The 22,412-nt window shown below is 39.8% G+C and overlaps 1 protein-coding gene across 1 annotated transcript in view; it reads right to left on the reverse strand.

Annotated features, from left to right (window-relative positions):
- LOC136864162 (uncharacterized) overlaps window positions 1-22,412 on the reverse strand; it is a 1,211,188-nt gene that overhangs the window by 112,163 nt on the left and 1,076,613 nt on the right. The window contains exon 8 of the mRNA XM_067140810.2: window positions 16,857-17,216. Within this exon, the coding sequence (XP_066996911.2) occupies window positions 16,857-17,216 (360 nt within the window). The remainder of the gene's footprint in view (window positions 1-16,856; window positions 17,217-22,412) is intronic.

Consider the following 22,412-nt stretch of genomic DNA (forward strand, 5'->3'; position numbering starts at 1 on the left):
TACCGTTTTCCACCGATCATAGTTACTTTTTAGAAACTGCCTCATGCCTGCTTTATCAGCCATATAGTACTGCCTAACAGTCCTACTTTTCCTAATGAGTCTCAGTAATATAATAATAACGTAATTGGTTTTACGTCCAACTAACTACCTTCAACGTTTTCGGGGACACCGAGGTGTCAGAATTTTTTCAAATGTTTTCTTTTTAAATGCCATTAACTGAATGGGTTGCTATATTTCTAGAAATTAGATGTCAGATAATTAGAGTAGGCGAAGCTTTATCTGACCCTGTAATAATTAAGAGGGGAATTCCTCAAGCCTGTATTATTGGGACTTTATGTTTTCACACATATATTGCACCCATAATCGAATTTACGTAATTAATTTATGAATTAAAAGTTGAATAATTCGCATATCGAATACTACAGTAGGCTGTGAGAGCTAGCAGTCACAAAGCAACATTCTGGCGCCAGTCAGTCGGCAAGGAAATCCTCGAAACACTTTTTAGAGCACGAACAACTTGTAGACCGACCTGAGTACTGCATCCAATAAATTTTATGGTACCGCCTAGGAGTGGCAACTTTCTACCACTGGTTCTCACGAGAAAATCACGCGTTGAGGCCTGACCTACTTAGAAGGACAAAGAGACAACGATAACACCCACCAACCCTTGGAAGAAAATGGAAGCATCCATGCTGCGAAGAGCGCGAAAGTCTCAGCCAATCACAAAATTCCAAATTTGAATGTCCTGTCATAGCGGGAATCTACAGTCAGTATTTCGCTATTTGGAACCCGGAGGAGTTGTGTAAAACAATGTCCTGACTTCCTAATAATATTTGAAAATTTATCGGTGCGAAGGTGTGGTTAATTATTGGCTAATTAATAAAATTTTAACTTCACACGGAAGAGTAGTATCGCCCAGGAATTGAACTGTCATGGCGGGAAGAAGCCATTCGCAGAAAGAAAATAACTCCGGTGACGCGCGCCGTCGTGTGGATTATCCCGTGATCGTTTCCCACGGCGCAATATAACAAGTAAGTCCGACCGAAATTAGGAAGATTTTGTACATAATTTTTGAAGCTTTAACCTACGGATGTATGATAAAGCGCTCCCAAGTGTTAGATTACTACGCCACATCCCTTCCACAGAACTATTTTCAAGGTGGGGGGAGAACTGATTACAAAAACCAGTGGGCAGAGTGGTGAATCTGCAGTGAGTGTGTGTTCACTGTGTTCAGTGTGTTCACTGTGTTTAGAGTGTGTCAGCTAATTAAGTTAGTCAGCTTTCAAATTCAGTCTTGTGTGAACTTTATTTTATGAATTCCGAGTCTGGTAGGAAAGCGATTTGAGACACTTATTGGCATCCGAGTGAGCCACGTATTTACTTGGGAGAGTAATATTTCAGGAGAAATGAACACTTTAACAAACTTTATTTTATTTTGAATTTATGCAGAGATAACAGGCAATAGCTATATTTTTCAACACTTGCCCTAAATGAACTCACATTACCAACCGAGAGGGACAATGGAACATGTTGCGACACGTAACTACATAAAGCCTTTCTAATCCACGTGTAGTTCGACATTTGTTGGAAAGCTATTTTATTCTTTTATTTTGGGAGGACGATCAGTATAAATTTTCCCCACATCATTGGAAACTGTACTTTTAGCTTGCTTTTCATCACTTGCAATAAACTGTTATGGCAAGCGAGATGTTGCGGGGAGAAACTAGTTAAAGCAGACAGGGAGCAGAATGACTTTCATTAATGGAAGGCCGCAATGTTAAAGACCTTGAGTAAACTGTTGTGTTCCGAAGAGGTGAACAACCGGTAAGCTGTGAGTAAACAAACTTAGAGAGGTGTGGAGACCAGCAGGTGTCTTCAGGCAGGTAGCGGAGAGGAAACCTTCGACTTCACGTCAGAAGTCTATGCAGTGCTATTGTATAATCTTCACTGGAGTGCGAGAAAATGCGAGTGTTTATGTAAATGTGAGCGTGTGTAACGCCATGATAAAAATGTATCAAGTATGCGTGTGTGAAAATTCGGAATACCACATCAGCTTCAAGATGGAATTCTAATTCATCATGACGGAGCCCGGAGGGTGATCCAACATGCCTCCAGCACCAAGGTATGAGCAACGACAAAATTAATATGTAAATAAATATGTAGGACTGTGAACTAATCGATAATCAAATGTAGCTTAGACTGTTAGATAGGATTGTAAATAATTCACATAATAATAATAATAATAATAATAATATAATATAACGTTGGTTTTGAGTGATATTTTCTATTGAAGTTATGATTCTGTAGATGCCGCCTTGTTGATTTTAATGCTTATTTTGCTACTTGCGCATTCAGTTTGTTTTATGTTGTGGAATCATCATTCAGATGACCGTTTCCGGTAGTTCTTATACCGTGTATTTTGCGTCGATGTTTCGTGGACGCGAGTATTTATTTCTGTGTGCAGTTGCGGTTGCACATTTTTCAATAGCTGTGTTTTGAGAGGCAATCTCGTCATTTTAGTAAACAGTTAGTGACATAAAGCCATTGATGAGTTAGCTCTGATATTTTGTAACATGTGAAGCAGAGAATGATCTAGAGATCGAGCTAAGTGAATAATATCCCTGATGATCTACGTTGATAATGGAAATGTGATATTTGGACCATGTCATGAACTGTCGTAAGAAATAGAGATGTGCACGATAGATATTTCGCCCGCCGGATACGAGCGAGGCCGTATTATGAGGTACTACGTCGAGAATAATGATGAGTAAATAGAATTGAGAGATGAATAATTTAACCAAGAGTGTTAAATACGTTACGACATGGGTTATGATTGTAGGCAGAAGCCTGTATTTTGTTTCTAATAGTTCCAGGGAAAGTAGATGCTCGGAATATATGCTAATTAGAGTACGAGGTTTATGTGAGCAGAGCGGCGAATCAATGTGTATTTTGATAGTCATGTAGAGTCATGGATGACATGAATAGCAGTAATTATTGTCCATAAAGTTTAAATAGTGTCATGGCCAGACATTTGTCGTCTGAGGTTAGAGATTGCCGTCAAATTCACAATATTTTTGCTACTCGTAGCGGGGAATAAATTTTCTTTAGACTCCGATATTTGCGCATTTTATCCTTATTAATTTTCAGCAGGCAGCGATGTTGGGATCTAGATTTGTTTGTTTATCATTCTTTCTTTGTGTACCTTTTATTACCGTTTATTTATAGGATGTGATCGTACGTGAATTATTTGCATTTGACTTAATGTAAATAGATAGGTGTAGTTAGGTTAGTTTTGATTTCTGTATTTTCTTTTGTTGGAGCAATGTTTCTCCATTAACGGGTCTAATTATGTAAATATGATTTCATGTGTTAGGATAAGAGATCATCGATTAGTTCATAGTAGTAGTGGTATGCTCATACCAGACATTCAGTAATTACCAAACCTTTAAAATCCACTACATTTTAAATTAGGAAATGAAGCGATCTTTCATAAACCAGTTGTATCACAAATGCCGCAAATGAATGAGGTAAATGAGATGGGGTCTGCCTCCATCTTGTGGTGGTACCACAAATGATGAGTTCGTAATGAAATGCAGTCAGCGGCGAATTAAGTTAATTTTTTATGTACAAGGATCGCTTTCATTTGAAATGTAAACATGGGGCACTTGGCCTAGTCATTTATATTTTAAAGAGGTCCAGGCTATCACAGTCATGCAGGTGAAGTTTAAATAATTAAATGAGTGAATGTAACACTCAGGTTCATGTTTCAATAAATTTTTTTTGTTTAACCACGTGTAGTTTAAATGTGGCAATGGTTATGTGGTTATTGAAGTACGATGTTCATGGCTGTTCTTTTTGAATTATTCTTTATTTGTTACACATGGTTAGTGCAGTCCACGATTATTTTAAAGTTGGGTGTTTCCCAACTGAGTCACATGTGTTATAGATTTGATAAACACCTCTGAGTCAGTGTTGATTTGATGACGTAACTAATCAATTAATTAATTGACTAACCACACTAATTTATTTTAAGAGACACTTTTCTATGTAATACAATTCAGTACTTCAAATAAGGTGGTATTTTCTGACCAGAGTTTTGTATTTATTCACGTCATCGTCTTGAAGACAGTATCAACAGAATCTGGAACATAATTATTTTGATCGACTTTCAGTCAGTTATTAGGCAGATAATTGTGTTATTGTAAGGCAGATCTTTAATTTTTTTTTGAATTTCAATTTCATTACACTTTGTTTACATTTTTCACCAGTTTAGTTTACTTTAATTTTTGGCACTTTGCACTTTGTTCAATAAATCAGTTTGTTATTTAAATTTTAATTCAGTGTTTGGGTACCGTCATTTATAGTTAGTTTACCCCCATCTTTTCATTTCCTCACTCCCTGATCGACGTGTGGCCTATCTTCGGGGATATCATCGGACGGTCCGCGACTGAGGAAGAAGAGTCTGCATGCAGCGGTGAGTATCATTTAAATGTCATTTATTACAGGAGCAGCCGGCGCACAGAAGAAGGAGGAAGTTCACCGCAGTTGTTGCCTTGAGAAGGGCACAGGGGCCAGAGTGAGGACTGAAAAGCGTGGCGCCCACCTTTGGGGCCAGATTTGCTTATCCCCGGGACTTTGCACTATATATTTTAATTTATTTTTGTACCCAGACTGACAGCCATGAACATAGGTTTACTAAGTATTGATAAATATGAATGCTGTGATAGTACTGTTTGACAGGTAGTGGTATTAATTATAACTAACATGTTTTGTATAATTTTATCCAAATTTAGGATAAAATTGTTTTGTATTGGTGATTACTAAGTCTTGCATGTGTTGGAAGTATTGTTGGGGAACCTGAAGGTCTCAGTCGTTTCTCTCAGTATACGAAATGTCGATTAGTCAGGAGCAATGGGACATGTTAATAAAAACAATCAACGATTTAAGCGTAACAACTAGTGAGTTGAAATCTAGTCAGGCCGAACTATCAAACAAAATAGAAAGTAGCCAGGCAGAATTAGCTATTGAACTTAAGATGAGTTAAAATCCAGTCAGGCTGAACTTGCAAACAAGGTAGAAGGTAGCCAGGCAGAATTAGCAGCCAAGATTGAAAGTAGCCAAGCTGAACTTACAAATAAAGTAGAGGCAATACAGGAACAGGTATTAGTAGAATTCAAACAGTGTGAGGAAAAGCTCGAGCAGAAGTTTATAAAGAGCCAGATCGAGTTGAAGAAAGAATTACAGGCAAACCAGGACAAACTTATGCAAGCGTGTAATGCGAACAGGCAGGAGACAATGGATGAAATAAAGAAATTAGCGGACGTACAGGCGCAAATACAAGAACAGCTAGACAGCCATAGCGCAACTTTTAAGGAGAGTATGAGGGAAACCAGAGTTATGATACAAGACCAGGGAAAGGACTTAGCTCAAAGTATCATATTCTTGGAAGAAAGCATAGATGAAATTGAGGACGAAACCAAGAAAGAAATAAGTAAGTTATGCGTGCAAGTTGGAGAGACTCAGGAGAAAATGAGTAATGAAATCCTGACCCTTAAATCAGAAACCCAGGACATCACGAAGATGTTAACGGAACTGTCGGAGAAAATAGCAGAGACTGAGGGTGAGATTGCACTTAATGAGCAATCAATAAGGCAAGAGTTTAACGAGGTCACTGAGGGAAAAATCAAGGCAATTAAGACCCAAGGAGAAAACCTGTCAACTTTGGTTAAGCTACGGTCGACAAACAGGCTATCGAATCGCAGGTAGTAAAGGAAATAAGGGTACAGCCACAAGGTAAACAAACCGAGAGCGAGACGGTGACACAGGTATTCAACGTAGAAAGAACAATTCCGAAGAATACACAAAGAAATGAAGCTTCCACCCAGATAATTAATATTGTGCGCACAAGTGACGATCAACGAAAGAAATTTAGTGGGACGTCACAAATTACCCCGAAAGTATATATGAGGGAATTAAAACAATATTTCCAAGATATAAAAGTCCCAGAAGACAAGAAACTACGTGTGGTAGAAAAATACCTAGAGGGACAGGCAAAGACGTGGTACTATGATTTCGTGGACACGTTTAAGACATTCGAAGATTTCGAAAAAGCTTTCCTCGAAAGGTACTGGTCCTTGTCAACTCAACAAGCGCTCAGGATGGACTTGTACACTCGCAAGTACATGTCAACACAGCCCACACGTTATCTAGACATTTTCTTAACCCAATTAGTGAAACTCAGACAACTAGATTCCCCTGTGTCTGACGCAGAAATCGTTCAGACAATAATCAAGCAATTTCCGCCGGACGTGCAGCGAATGCTAATCACGGCGAGAGTAGATGACCCAGCTCAAGTTTAGGCAATTTTAAGGGAGCTAGACGCCACATCAACCAGTAATGTACCGCAAAGAGTGACTAGGCAGACAAAAGAGCATAGGGCTTACCTAGTTAATGCCACGAGTGAGAATACACGAGGCAGTGCGCAGGTAAACGGCCCGAATTCAGGCGCTGTACTGCGGCGAGATATTAACACGCGACGCCAGGAGGAAGAGACCCAACGTCCGTGGTACCGACGACCTACTTACCCAGATAGGCGACCGAAATATCAGGACAGGCAGCCATACCAAAGAGGGTATCCATCACGAGATAGAAGGCGACGGGAAGACAGAGGAAGAGCCAGACCTTATTATCGTGACCGTGAAAGAAGATGGGACGAGAGAAGAAATTACCACCGAGATAGGAACTCGGACCCAAGATACCAGGAGGGGCGCCGATATATTAATGATCGGAATAATAAACACCAGAGAGATCCATGGAAACAGGCAATCGAATCCCAGGATATGCACCCTGATATCACGGGAGCCGAAAGCCTTGAGTTCCAGCAGCCAGCCAGGAGAGAAACCCAGAATAGCAGGCCGCTAAACCCAGACGCACCCGTACATAAGGAAACTGGTGCTAGGAAGAAAGAATATCCTCCGAATTGGAATTAAGGACTCCATCGGACGGCTCAGCCACGTTGGAAAAATCCCGAAATCACGGAGAGGCAATCAGTTTATATTAGTCACCATGGATGTATTTTCGAAATTTACAAACCTTTCCCCAATGCAAAAGGCCAATACTAGGTCAGTTTTAAGATGCATTAATAGGGAAATAATTCCGGCTATGGGAAAACCGGAGAAATTATTAACAGATCACGGAACACAGTTCACCTCCGCACAGTTCAAAACAGGTTTACAGCAACTAGGAATACAACATGTTCTAAGTTCAACACGTCACCCAGAGTCGAACCCGGCAGAAAGAGTAATGAAAGTCATCGCAAAATTCAGCAGAATTTATATCCCAGAACAGCATTGGCGATGGGTAGATATTCTTTCGTTGATCACTGACTGCATAAATAATACTGTCCATGAGGCAACGGCAAAAATTCCGGCCACAGTACACAATGGCTTACAACCGGCTAGACCTTGGCATCCAGTCGTCAATTGTCCGACTGAACCCCTATTATCTCCGGAAGTGTGTACACAGCAGGTACAACAACGTTTAAGAGAGCAAGCTGACCGTAGGCTAAGAAGGGTCCGGGGAAAAAGATTCCACAGGCCATTAAGAGTAGGTGAAACTGTTTTGATCCGTAGACCAGCCATCTCCGATCCTGAAAGGAGATACTACGCAAAATTTGCACCATTGTACATCGGTCCTTACCGTATTATTCAAGATATGCAAAACAATGCATATAAAATTAGAAGTTTAGATGGAGAAAATGAAATGGTCATGAATGCATCAAACCTCAAAGTATATAAATCAGCACCAGGCGCAGCTCAAGTGAATCTCGTGGAAAAACCAAGGAGCTCAAACGCAGGAGAAGACACAAGTTCCGGCACGGAAGAAGAAGATGAAGATGATGACCCGTGCACTGAAGCAGAAGAAAAAGATGACCAGGAAAACCTATCAACGAACCCAGGAGACGACAGTCATTTCGAGATTGAGACAGATCAACGAACAGAAGAAAATTGTCCGGAGTGTGAGCAGAACTCAACTGAGATATTGGCGGTCATGAAACAGATTGCGGATGACCTCGAGAAAGAGAACAGAAGTTTAGAGAGAGAAATCAGTGAAAGGCTCAGACATAAGCAGAGGTATACTTCATAGTCAGAAGTATACATTCGCTTATGGCTGCAAGCATGTGTAAACCATAGGTTGAATTGAGAAATCTTCCACTATCGCGTAAGATTTCTAACGTCGTAGGGGAGCATTGCACCCATAAGCGAATTTACGTAATTAATTTATGAATTAAAAGTTGAATAATTCGCATATCGAATACTACAGTAGGCTGTGAGAGCTAGCAGTCACAAAGCAACATTCTGGCGCCAGTCAGTCGGCAAGGAAATCCTCGAAACTCTTCTTAGAGCACAAACAACTTGTAGACCGACCTGAGTACTGCATCCAATAAATTTTATGGTACCGCCTAGGAGTGGCAACTTTCTACTTGGTTCTCACGAGAAAATCACGCGTTGAGGCCTGACCTACTTAGAAGGACAAAGAGACAACGATAACACCCACCAACCCTTGGGAGAAAATGGAAGCATCCATGCTGCGAAGAGCGCGAAAGTCTCAGCCAATCACAAAATTCCAAATTTGAATGTCCTGTCATAGCGGGAATCTACAGTCAGTATTTCGCTATTTGGAACCCGGAGGAGTTGTGTAAAACAGTGTTCTGACTTCCTAATATATTTGAAAATTTATCGGTGCGAAGGTGTGGTTAATTATTGGCTAATTAATAAAATTTTAACTTCACACGGAAGAGTAGTATCGCCCAGGAATTGAACTGTCATGGCGGGAAGAAGCCATTCGCAGAAAGAAAATAACGCCGGTGACGCGCGCCGTCGTGTGGATTATCCCGTGATCGTTTCCCACGGTGCAATATAACAAGTAAATCAGACCGAAATTAGGAAGATTTTGTACATAATTTTTGAAGCTTTAACCTACGGATGTATGATAAAGCGCTCCCAAGTGTTAGATTACTACGCCACATCCCTTCCACAGAACTATTTTCAAGGTGGGGGGAGAACTGATTACAAAAACCAGCGGGCAGAGTGGTGAATCTGCAGTGAGTGTGTGTTCACTGTGTTCAGTGTGTTCACTGTGTTTAGAGTGTGTCAGCTAATTCAGTTAGTCAGCTTTCAAATTCAGTCTTGTGTGAACTTTATTTTATGAATTCCGAGTCTGGTAGGAACGCGATTTGAGACACTTATTGGCATCCGAGTGAGCCACGTATTTAATTGGGAGAGTAATATTTCAGGAGAAATGAACACTTTAACAAACTTTATTTTATTTTGAATTTATGCAGAGATAACAGGCAATAGCTATATTTTTCAACACTTGCCCTAAATGAACTCACATTACCAACCGAGAGGGACAATGGAACATGTTGCGACACGTAACTACATAAAGCCTTTCTAATCCACGTGTAGTTTGACAGTTGTTGGAAAGCTATTTTATTCTTTTATTTTGGGAGGACGATCAGTATAAATTTTCCCCACATCATTGGAAACTGTACTTTTAGCTTGCATTTCATCACTTACAATAAACTGTTATGGCAAGCGAGATGTTGCGGGGAGAAACTAGTTAAAGCAGACAGGGAGCAGAATGACTTTCATTAATGGAAGGCCGCAATGTTAAAGACCTTGAGTAAACTGTTGTGTTCCGAAGAGGTGAACAACCGGTAAGCTGTGAGTAAACAAACTGAGAGAGGTGTGGAGACCAGCAGGTGTCTTCAGGCAGGTAGCGGAGAGGAAACCTTCGACTTCACGTCAGGAGTCTATGCAGTGCTATTGTATAATCTTCACTGGAGTGCGAGAAAATGCGAGTGTTTATGTAAATGTGAGCGTGTGTAACGCCATGATAAAAATGTATCAAGTATGCGTGTGTGAAAATTCGGAATACCACATCAGCTTCAAGATGGAATTTTAATTCATCATGACGGAGCCCGGAGGGTGATCCAACATGCCTCCAGCACCAAGGTATGAGCAACGACAAAATTAATATGTAAATAAATATGTAGGACTGTGAACTAATCGATAATCAAATGTAGCTTAGACTGTTAGATAGGATTGTAAATAATTCACATAATAATAATAATAATATAATAATGATAATAATAATTTTGCACTTTTAGCTAGGGTTATTTTGCGCATTTCCTTTACGTAGATGTGTTTGCGTATTATTATGGATCGTTTTGCAGTATGTCACTTTGACAGTTTAGGATGCTATATCATTAGATCTCAATGAGTGTAATGCCGATTTTTATAATTATCATCATGTTGTTATAACGTTGGTTTTGAGTGATATTTTCTATTGAAGTTATGATTCTGTAGATGCCGCCTTGTTGATTTTAATGCTTATTTTGCTACTTGCGCATTCAGTTTGTTTTATGTTGTGGAATCATCATTCAGATGACCGTTTCCGGTAGTTCTTATACCGTGTATTTTGCGTCGATGTTTCGTGGACGCGAGTATTTATTTCTGTGTGAAGTTGCGGTTGCACATTTTTCAATAGCTGTGTTTTGAGAGGCAATCTCGTCATTTTAGTAAACAGTTAGTGACATAAAGCCATTGATGAGTTAGCTCTGATATTTTGTAACATGTGAAGCAGAGAATGATCTAGAGATCGAGCTAAGTGAATAATATCCCTGATGATCTACGTTGATAATGGAAATGTGATATCTGGACCATGTCATGAACTGTCGTAAGAAATAGAGATGTGCACGATAGATATTTCGCCCGCCGGATACGAGCGAGGCCGTATTATGAGGTACTACGTCGAGAATAATGATGAGTAAATAGAATTGAGAGATGAATAATTTAACCAAGAGTGTTAAATACGTTACGACATGGGTTATGATTGTAGGCAGAAGCCTGTATTTTGTTTCTAATAGTTCCAGGGAAAGTAGATGCTCGGAATATATGCTAATTAGAGTACGAGGTTTATGTGAGCAGAGCGGCGAATCAATGTGTATTTTGATAGTCATGTAGAGTCATGGATGACATGAATAGCAGTAATTATTGTCCATAAAGTTTAAATAGTGTCATGGCCAGACATTTGTCGTCCGAGGTTAGAGATTGCCGTCAAATTCACAATATTTTTGCTACTCGTAGCGGGGAATAAATTTTCTTTAGACTCCGATATTTGCGCATTTTATCCTTATTAATTTTCAGCAGGCAGCGATGTTGGGATCTAGATTTGTTTGTTTATCATTCTTTCTTTGTGTACCTTTTATTACAGTTTATTTATAGGATGTGATCGTACGTGAATTATTTGCATTTGATTTAATGTAAATAGATAGGTGTAGTTAGGTTAGTTTTGATTTCTGTATTTTCTTTTGTTGGAGCAATGTTTCTCCATTAACAGGTCTAATTATGTAAATATGATTTCATGTGTTAGGATAAGAGATCATCGATTAGTTCATAGTAGTAGTGGTATGCTCATACCAGACATTCAGTAATTACCAAACCTTTAAAATCCACTACATTTTAAATTAGGAAATGAAGCGATCTTTAATAAAAAAGTTGTATCACAAATGCCGCAAATGAATGAGGTAAATGAGATGGGGTATGCCTTCATCTTTTGGTGGTACCACAAATGATGAGTTCGTAATGAAATGCAGTCAGCGGCGAATTAAGTTAATTTTTTATGTACAAGGATCGCTTTCATTTGAAATGTAAACATGGGGCACTTGGCCTAGTTATTTATATTTTAAAGAGGTCCAGGCTATCGCAGTCATGCAGGTGAAGTTTAAATAATTAAATGAGTGAATGTAACACTCAGGTTCATGTTTGAATAATTTCTTTTTTGTTTAACCACGAGTAGTTTAAATGTGGCAATGGTTATGTGGTAAATGAAGTACGATGTTCATGGCTGTTCTTTTTGAATTATTCTTTATTTGTTACACATGGTTAGTGCAGTCCACGATTATTTTAAAGTTGGGTGTTTCCCAACTGAGTCACATGTGTTATAGATTTGATAAACACCTCTGAGTCAGTGTTGATTTGATGACGTAACTAATCAATTAATTAATTGACTAACCACACTAATTTATTTTAAGAGACACTTTTCTATGTAATACAATTCAGTACTTCAAATAAGGTGGTATTTTCTGACCAGAGTTTTGTATTTATTCACGTCATCGTCTTGAAGACAGTATCAACAGAATCTGGAACATAATTATTTTGATCGACTTTCAGTCAGTTATTAGTCAGATAATTGTGTTATTGTAAGGCAGATCTTTAATTTTTTTTGAATTTCAATTTCATTACACTTTGTTTACATTTTTCACCAGTTTAGTTTACTTTAATTTTTGGCACTTTGCACTTTGTTCAATAAATCAGTTTGTTATTTAAATTTTAATTCAGTGTTTGGGTACCGTCATTTATAGTTAGTTTACCCCCATCTTTTCATTTCCTCACTCCCTGATCGACGTGTGGCCTACCTTCGGGGATATCATCGGACGATCCGCGACTGAGGAAGAAGAGTCTGCATGCAGCGGTGAGTATCATTTAAATGTCATTTATTACAGGAGCAGCCGGCGCACAGAAGAAGGAAGAAGTTCACCGCAGTTGTTGCCTTGAGAAGGGCACAATATATAAATTATATGAGTAAAGAAATGGAATCAGAGGTAAGGCTTTTTGTGGATGATGTTATTCTGTATAGCAAAGCAAAGTCACCTCTGTACAGGCCATGAAGACCCTTGGAGGAATGGAAGGTAAAGGCTTCCACCATTGTTAACCTCGGCACGTGATGGGGTAGAGTGGTTAGCTCTACGCCCGACTGCCTTTGCCCCCAGGAATTAACCTGGTACTCATTTTTGGTGTAGGCTGCGTGAACCTCAGGGCCATATGCACCTCCGGAGGTGGAAATATCTTTTCTTAAATTTTTCGATTTCCTGACGGGGATTCGAACACACGTCCTTCCGGGCGAACCGAGCACGCCTTTACCGCCTCGGCCAGGCAGCCCCTTGTTATTCTGTATAGAGTAATAAATAAGTTACAAGGTTGTGAGCAACTGTAACATGACCTTGATAATTTTGTGGTAAAGACAGCAGGTATCAGGAAATGGTATGATGATAGACGGGGTTAAAAGTCAGGTTGTGAGTTTCACAAATAGGTGAAGTCCTCTCAGTTTTAATTACTGCTTTGATGGGGTGAAAGTTCCTTTTGAGATCATTGTAAGTATCTGTGTGTTAACATAAGGAAATATCTTCATTGGGGTAATCACATAAATGAGATTGTAAATAAAGGGTACAGATCTCTGCACATGGTTATGAGGTTTTTTTTGGGGTTGTAGTAAGGATGTAAAGCAGAGGGCATATAAGTGTCTGGTAAGACCCCAACTAGAGTAGTGTTCTAGTATATGGGACCCTTACCAGGATTACTTGATTCAAGAACGGGAAAATATGCAAAGAAAAGCAGCTCGATTTGTTGTGGGTGATTTCCGACAAAAGAGTAGCGTTACAAAAATGTTGCAAAGTTTGGGCTGGGAAGAACTGGGAGAAGGAAGACGAGCTGCTCGACTAAGTGGTACGTTCCGAGCTGTCAGCGGAGAGATGGCGTGGAATGACATTAGTAGACGAATACGTTTGAGTGGCGTTTATAAAAGTAGGAAAGATCACAATATGAAGATAAAGTTGGAATTCAAGAAGACAAACTGGGAAAAATATTCATTTATAGGAAGGAGAGTTAGGGATTGGAATAACTTACCAAGATTGATGTTCAATAAATTTCCAATTTCTTTGAAATCATTTCGGAAAAGGCTAGGAAAACAACAGATAGGGAATCTGCCACCTGGGCGACTGCCCTAAATGTAGATCAGTATTGCTTGCTTGCTTGCTTGCTTGATTGATTGATTGATTGATTGATTGATTGATCGATTGATTGATCGATTGATTGATTGATTGATTGATTGATTGATTGATTGATTGATTGATTGATTGATTGATTGATTGATTGATTGATTGATTGATTGATTGATTGATTGATTGATTGATTGATTGATTGATCTGCCGACGCAAGGCTGCCGTATTTGGGTACGTTCAAATACCACCGGACTGAGCTGGGTTCAGGTCTGCCAACTTGGGCCCATAAAGCCACCGCTCTAACCATCCGAGTTCCTCCGCACGGAATTAATAGTATTGTTTGTATAAATTTTTGCTAGTGGGTTATCGTCATACTAATACATCGAAGGTTTTTGGTAAGGCAAGGAGAATAAAGAGATGAGATTTGGAAGGTAGTGGGCGTGGACTAAATTAAGGTACAGACGCAGTATTTTCCTCTCGTGAAAACGGGAAACAGCGGCGAACAATTTTTAGGGATGCCGACGGCAGGGACATTACTGAATGGTGAACGTGTCTGGTTCTTTTATCAAATGTGTGGTATGTATTTCTCTACCCAGTACACACAATATGTCAATTTTCAAAAAACTTTGACCTAACCCATTTTTGCACCGAGTTCTTCAAGTTATCTAATGTTACAGCAACTGGAGTTATTCAGTTCAAATGTGATATGATTTAAGTGATCTAGTAACTCCGTTTGTGGATCTCCGGCGGCGTGTCGGTCGACGGATTCCAACACCGCGTGCGTGTTGAAACCCGGCAGAGGTAGTCTGACATTTGAAAGGAGGAAGGAGTACATTCGGCATTCTGTTCGTGCGATGTCAGCTAGTAAGATATCCCTGTGGAACATTTGGTGTTTACCCGGCTAATTTATTTGAAAATCAGTCGCAGATCACCCAACAGAGCTCCGTTTCTCCTTCATCTGGTAGAGTTAAACGGAACGACGAAATTGATATTCAGTCAGCTTAAATAGCGTCAAATAAAAATGCCTGCAAACATCAACTGAGGTGATTTGGTTATTTTTATATTTAAAAAAATTATTTCATGGCCATTAGAGACCACGTTAAGTGAAGTAACATATATTTCTGGAAGCCTTTTTCGTAGCTCACAATCGCTGCATTCTTTCTCTGGTAACCTGTCCTCTCCACCGTTCACCCCTGTTTTGCTTCATTTCTTCATGGATGTCCTTCAAATTGTTGATCTATAATCGCTATCGAGTTCGATCTGAGATGTCTTCTCGCCTGAGACCAACCATCCCGAAGTATTTTCTGACCACTTGAAGCTACTTGTCCGAAATTTTAGGCCCTCTTTTCATCCACTCTAAACAGAAGTCGATACTTCAGTTTTCAATTGTCTTACTAATTTCACCAGTAGTTCGTTTTCCTGATTTATTATTATTATTCTAGTAACTGAAAATAAAGGGATTTCCAAACAAAAACATTCGGTATCTTGAAGTAACGTCTATATGTGTAAATGGTAGCTAAATGGTTAGCATGCTGGCATTTGGTCACAGGGGTCCCGGGTTCGATTCCCGGTAAGTTCGGGAATTTTAACAATGATTGGTTAATTCCGCTGGCACGGGGGCTGGGTGTATGTATCGTCTTCATCATCATTTCATCCTCATCACGGCGCGCAGGTCGCCTACGGGAGACAAATCAAAAGACCTGCACCTGGCGAGCCGAAGTCCTCCGACACGTCCCGGCACTAAAAGCCATACGCCATTTCATGCCATTTCATATGAAAATGGCTTCTAAATTCCAATGAACATGTGCTGACGGTAGAACGTGATTTCGAAATGGGCTTGTTGTTGCCGTGAATTAATAATGAAATGGCAGGCAAGAAGAAAGATGAGGAGGGACACTTAGCGGGTTCCACGTGTACTCCCTGGAAATATGCGTTACGACGTTTCACAGGTGAAAAGGAGTCCCTATTAGGGACATCATGAACATCAGCTACAGCAGAAAGTATAGAGTCTTCATAATAACGGACGTTAGAGAATTTTATGAAGGAAAATTTTATACATATGAAACAGCGCCAGGAAGGGTTTAATTGAAGTGATTATACAAGAGAATAATTTGCGTGTATTATGGGAAATTTCAGCTTATTCATTACAGGGTTTTCCAAACACATTAATACTAGATTTCTCTCTTGTATCTGGCGTGAGCGATGCAAAATAAACATTTAATTTCGCCTTTGGATACGCGTCTCAATCTATCACCATCATCATCATCACCTGCGATTTCCAGCTGTTGGCCAGGTTAGCTTGGAACAAAAGCCACTTCTGGCTATACTGCTGGTTATGAAGTTATGTACGTAATATATCAGATATAAATCGTAACAAAAAATAAACAAATATTACAACTATGAATGTTTGTCAATGTTAATTGCAAAATGTTGAAACTAATCATGAACTTATCATTGTTTTCTTTCACTAGGGCTTATTTAGCCTGACCGAGGCGGGAAAGGCATGCTCTGTTCACCCGGAAGCATATGGGTTCGATTCTTCATCAGGGAGTCGAATAATTTAAGAAACGGGATTTCCAATCCCAGAGGTGCACATCGCTCTGAGGTTCACTTAGCCTACAACAAAAAAAGGAGTACCAGTTTAATTCCTGGAGGCAAAGGCGGCTAGGCGCATAGCTAATCACTCTCCCCCCACCAAGTGCCGAGGTAACGGATAGTATGAGCCTTTACCTTCCACCTCGACAAGGGCCTTCATTGCCTGTACGGAGATGAATTTGCTTTCGCCTTTAAAAAATTTTCAGCATTCAGAAGCAAAACTAGTCAAATGCTTTTGGCAAGTAGACGGCAACATTGCAAAGTCAGGTAGAGGAAGAGGCAAAAATGTGACTCACCATTTCCGTGAAAATGTGATTTCAAATTCATTGTGAGCAAAATCCTTATATACTGTCCAAGGATGAATTAAAGAGATCTAGATATCTAAAGTTAGGAATATTTAAGTAAGTGTGTGTATTACCTCGAGGAGGGTTGAGAATGTCAGGCTGACGCTCTCCAGCCTGGCCTCCAACACCACCACATTCAGCTGCGCTCTTCAGTGTGTAGGACACAACATAGCGGTGCTCGCCGTGGTTGATCTCTAGCATAGAGTTGTGTCTGCTTGGTTGAGAAGGTGGCACCTTGTTTTGTTTCACAGCATCTACGTCCAGCTGGTGCGCACAATGTGCTCCAGCAGCGGCGTGAGAGAGTCCTCTTCGTCGTCGCACGGCCAGCACCGCTACAAGAAGTACAGCCACGCCGAGAGTGAGGACAGCCCCCGTGAGCAACGCCGCTAGGGGCACTACACTCCAGCCAACACCACCCTCACCAGAAGCCGACTCTGTAAATATATGGAAATACAAATTGCAGAATATCAGACGTAAACGGTGACTGTCAGTTGTACATACAGTGTAAGGAAGTAGATTATAGTAGCACTAAAGGAAATAGTTAACATAACAATGAAACCTACTCAACCTACTACTTCGCAGGTTAACGGAGAGAAGAATAACTGGTTTTACACACTGCATCCATTCCTTGAAGTACAGTTTCTACCGTTATCCGCTCTTCTTGCAAAGTCAACAGATTATTAACAGAAGTTTTGTATCACCCCTATACGCAGCGTTAAAACGGATATTTACGTGCAATATGGCAACTTGGCCCTTGAGTTGTTTCTAAATATAACCGCATCTGCCAACATTAAGATTCAAATAGTAGGTAGCATCTCAAACTGAAGTTGCAGCACTAATAAGGGTGCATTAGAGTCGTGTTCTGAGTGAGGAGTGATCATCTATGATGGCAAGACGGACAGTGGCGACATTTAATCGTGTCTGCATTACCACGCAACGTTAAAAGGTATTGTCAACAAAGGAAGTTGCTCGACGATTATGTGATCCGGACATGGAATTGTATCAGAACAGCAATTAGTGTTGGTGACTTAGCCCCGCAGGCCGTCCAGGTTCTACGATTGCAGCCAATGACTGTTGGTTTGGAGGAATAGGAATCTAACCTCTTAGGAACAGGTTGCATGATACCAGTCTATATTCCCGACGATCATAGCGAGGTCCATCTCTTAGAACTCGACATTGTACAGGCCGAATGGACTCCCAAGAACTGGCGTAGGGATTTTATTTACCGTACCGACTAATGTCGAATATGTCTGAACCTGGATGGTAACAGAGTGCTTAAAGGAAAGCATCTAATACCTGTGCAGCAAGTTAATACGAAGTTAAGAAGTGTGGATATACGTCATATCCATTACATATCTGCGATTTTACACACTAGTCATATCGAGTCTTGTAAATGCATAATTATTATATGCCATGGTAAGCGTATAGTGACTACATTCTTTATTGTAAATGATGCTTAACACCTTTCTGTAATTGTAATATCTGTATTTCTGTATCATTTCTGTTACATCTTGGGCTCTGTAACCTGAGTTGGAAGGAAGTCTTGAACCATGAACATCAGCTGAGTGACCTTCTTAACAGTTAAAACATCTCTTCGTTACAGCACTTCAGTTTTCTCCAGATGATTTCTCATTGCCTTTATATTCATCAACAAGCAGCTACCGTAAATTATTCGTATTTCAACAGACAATAGTAACAAGAATCTGCTGAGTATTACACATTTATAGAGAGTATCAAGTCAGTAAAGGAAAGAAATGTCATCAACAACACATAGTACCCTATATTTCTTACATCCTGAAGAATTAGAAATCCAAAAACAGTATCATGTGATGAAAAGTATCCTTGTGACTAGCTCCCTTGTAGTGAATATTAATGAGATGTAAAGCCACCTTCTGTCCTTATGATGCCTCTAGCTCTCTTACGGGAAACTTAATTATCATGCTTGTGAACGTTTCTGAAGTAATAGCAGTCAATTCTGCCTGAAGACTTGTAGGCGTTTTGTCCTTTGGTATTGCGGCAACGATAGAATAGGGCTACGACTGAGAAGGAAGCATGGCATAGACCCAGCACTTGCCCTGCATGAAAATGAAACTACGGAAACCAATGAAGAACTGTGGTCAGAGCAATTCTTGAAATAGGTTTTTAGAGTCTCTAGTGAAGTCGACGTTCCAATTGATTTCTTCCCACTCCTAGCCCTTTCTTATCCCATCGTCACCGTAAGACCTACCTGCGTCGGTGCGACGTAAAGCAAATTGAATAATAATAATAATAATAATAATAATAATAATAATAATAATAATAATAATAATAATAATAATAATAATAATAATAATAATAATAATAATAATAATGCGTGTGGCCTCCGGAGAGACCTGATGCAGGTCTTTCGAGTTGACCTTTGTGAGCGACCTGCGCGTCCGTGTGGATGGGGCCCTAGACGAATTTTAATGCATTATCTTCATTTACAAGTGCATAGTCATTCATAATGCTGGAAAGACCATTTCACTCATATATGGTAATAAGATAATGAAAATACGTCACCTAACTCCAGGTACCTTACAATCCACTAACGTCAGGGCATATATGTCCGGCTCCATGGCTAAATGGTTAGCGTGCCAGCCTTTGGTCGCAGGGGTCCCGGGTTCGATTCCCGGCAGGGACGGGAATTTTAACCATCATTGGTTAATTTCGCTAGCAAGCGGGCTGGGTGTATGTGTTGTCTTCATCATCATTTCATCCTCATCACGACGTGCAGATCGCTAAGGGCTTCAAATCAAAAGACCTGCACCTGGTGAACCGAACATGTCCTCGGACACTCCTGGCACCAAAAGCCACATGCCATTTCAATTTTTCAGGGCAGATATGCCATTAACGTTAATCAAGAAGAAGGGGTTTCACACATTTAGAAATATTCCACGAAAAGTGTATAATATCTAACCATGGCTTTAAATCCTAGCCCGGTTTAGTCGGAAGGACGCGGGTTAGATTCCATATCAAGAATTTAAAAAAAAAATACAAATGAGTCCTCCACTCCCTGGAGAGGGCTGGAGTTCACTCATTATACGTCACACATAAGTAATCGGGTTAATTCCAGGGGAAAACGCGATCAGGCAAAGGATTATCCTACTTGGTGCCGAGGTTATAGAATATGAAAGACATTATCTTTCATTTCTGCAAAGACCTTCATGACCTGTACGGAGATGACTTTCGTTTGTTTAGATTTTAAATTGCCAGCTATTCAAATTACGTTTTAAACTTTAGACCATTGGATACAATCAATCCTTCTAACACGCTGAGTCCTACAGATCCGTAATTCTGAAAAAAGCTCCCATGAGTAAAAGGAACGCAAGTAATTCTTTTTTCGCAAAGTACCATCTATTTGATCAGTAAATAATGACAAACACCATGCCCCGAAGCCTCCCCTTTATGACAAACGTGCCTGTCTTCACGCTCTAACTCTCGCTCCCGATGCAGAGGCTTTCTAAATGACTTTTGTATTATTTGATATGGGATGAGCTCTTACGAGCCAGCTATTGTATTTTGCAGCTTCTGATGACTGGTTTTGGAATGTCAGCCGCTCGCATAATTACTAAGGGCTCATCCCTTCATTAACGAAATTAAATACCAAACTGAATTTCTGTCCTCGTCTTGACAGAGCACAATTAAAATACTCCTAATTTTATACAAATCTATTCGTCTGGTAGATCTAATACAGTATAACAAAGATAAAACTAAATGAAGTGTTCCGTTCTTGTCACTGAGTCTCTGCCATTATGGTTTACACAGGGCTACATATCACGTTGCTCTGTTTGTTGTCAAGTTAGAGGACAAAGGCACATACATTGGGCTTATAATTACCCTGCAGTATACATTGCCTGTTACTAGTTGAGTAGATTGGCGATAATCTTATCATGCCCTAATTTGGTCCGTGACTAAGTGAGGGTACTCTCGGGAAGAGAGACAGGTTAAAGCATGAAAGGTCACCAATCTGAGACACGTATATAATTTCATTTACATTAAGAAAATTTTAGATCAAGCAGTAGAAAAATCCTCTGACGATGAATGATGACATATGCTAATCTAGACTTGGTATCTGGACGAATATTGGTTCTGTAGTATTGCAGGATCCTCTCCCAGTAAAGCAAACTTTTCCAATTTGTAAACCAAGACAAACTTCTCTACTAAGGAAAATGTTACTCTATAACCCTATTATATCCCAAGTAATTAATAGAAAAATATCCGACTCATTGGCTGTGCGATCAGCGTACTGGCCTTCTGTTCAGAGGGTCCCGGGTTCGATTCCCGGGCGGGTCGGGGATTTTAACCTTCATTGGTTAATTCCATTGGCCCGGGGGCTGGGTGTTGTGCTGTCCCCAACAACTCACACACCACACATAACACTACCCTCCATCACAATAACACACAGTTACCTACACATGGCAGATGCCGACCACCGTCATCGGAGGGTCTGCCATACAAGGGCTGCACTCGGCTAGAAATAGCCACACGAAATTATTAATAGAAAAAGTGAAACTTACTAAGAAATAATACATATTGTTGTAATATTAGAGATAGAGGAATGTTAAAATGTGTAAATATATAAATAAATACATACATTTTTTAAGTAGACCCTCATGCCTTCCAACATTTAGTATGAAATCCTTCGTGAATGGACGAAGGTGTTCGCCTCTATTTGTAGCTAGCAATGTGGCCTGTTCTGCTTCTGCTCTTCTTACCTTCAATCCGTAAGTACGAACATGACACCATTTTGAATGTAGTAAAAGGCAACCTTTATACTGAAACTGTTAGATAAGTCGAGTTATTTTCAGGTCTGTTGTACCATGATTAATCTCAATGGACTGAAACTGTAAGAATGTTTCCAAACTTGGAGTAAATGTGGAAAATGTTTATGAAAATTTCACTCGCCATTGCTGCTGTCAATGTCGAGATTCAAATCTGCTATTTACGAACGATGTATCATATTACTGGAACGTAAATTAATGCAGCCAGTTACTTCGATATAAGTTACTGGAGAAAGGCATTACAGTTAGAAATGTGGAAATGGTTTCACAGAATGATAAGAAAAATGTTCTAGGCAGGGAATGACGCCTCACAATTTGTGAAAGCGCCTTCTATTTCAGCGGCTGATGAAAAAGGATACAAATTTGGACACAAACAACAGGAAAACATTTTAGATCAATTTTGGATTGCTTGAAGGGGAATAATTACTGGTTGAATTGAAACGAATCTGAAGAATGTATACATTTATCTAAATAATTCTGAGTTGCAGATCACTGGCAATGGTTAGGTAACTCTCTTAGGAACTCAATCACACTTTAAAATGAACTGGTACACTCATACACAGCGTTTACGTAACAAACCAAATCATATCGAAATGACCGACTGGATTAACTTACGCTCCAGTAATAAGTGAATATCAGCAAGCTCTGCCTTCTCCCGCTCACAATTACTGAAGGAATTCTGAAATGCAAGAGAAAACAGTTGAGTGTATAGGCCCTAAAGAAAATCTCAGAAATTAGCATAATCAAGTTTAAAAGTGGCGCAAACCGAGATCCAAGTATGGCATGCGATTCTTCTTATCTTATTCTCGCCCTTAACGTAACAAACTT

Source organism: Anabrus simplex, chromosome 2 (assembly GCF_040414725.1).
Source record: "Anabrus simplex isolate iqAnaSimp1 chromosome 2, ASM4041472v1, whole genome shotgun sequence".
NCBI classification, from domain to species: Eukaryota; Metazoa; Arthropoda; class Insecta; order Orthoptera; family Tettigoniidae; genus Anabrus; species Anabrus simplex.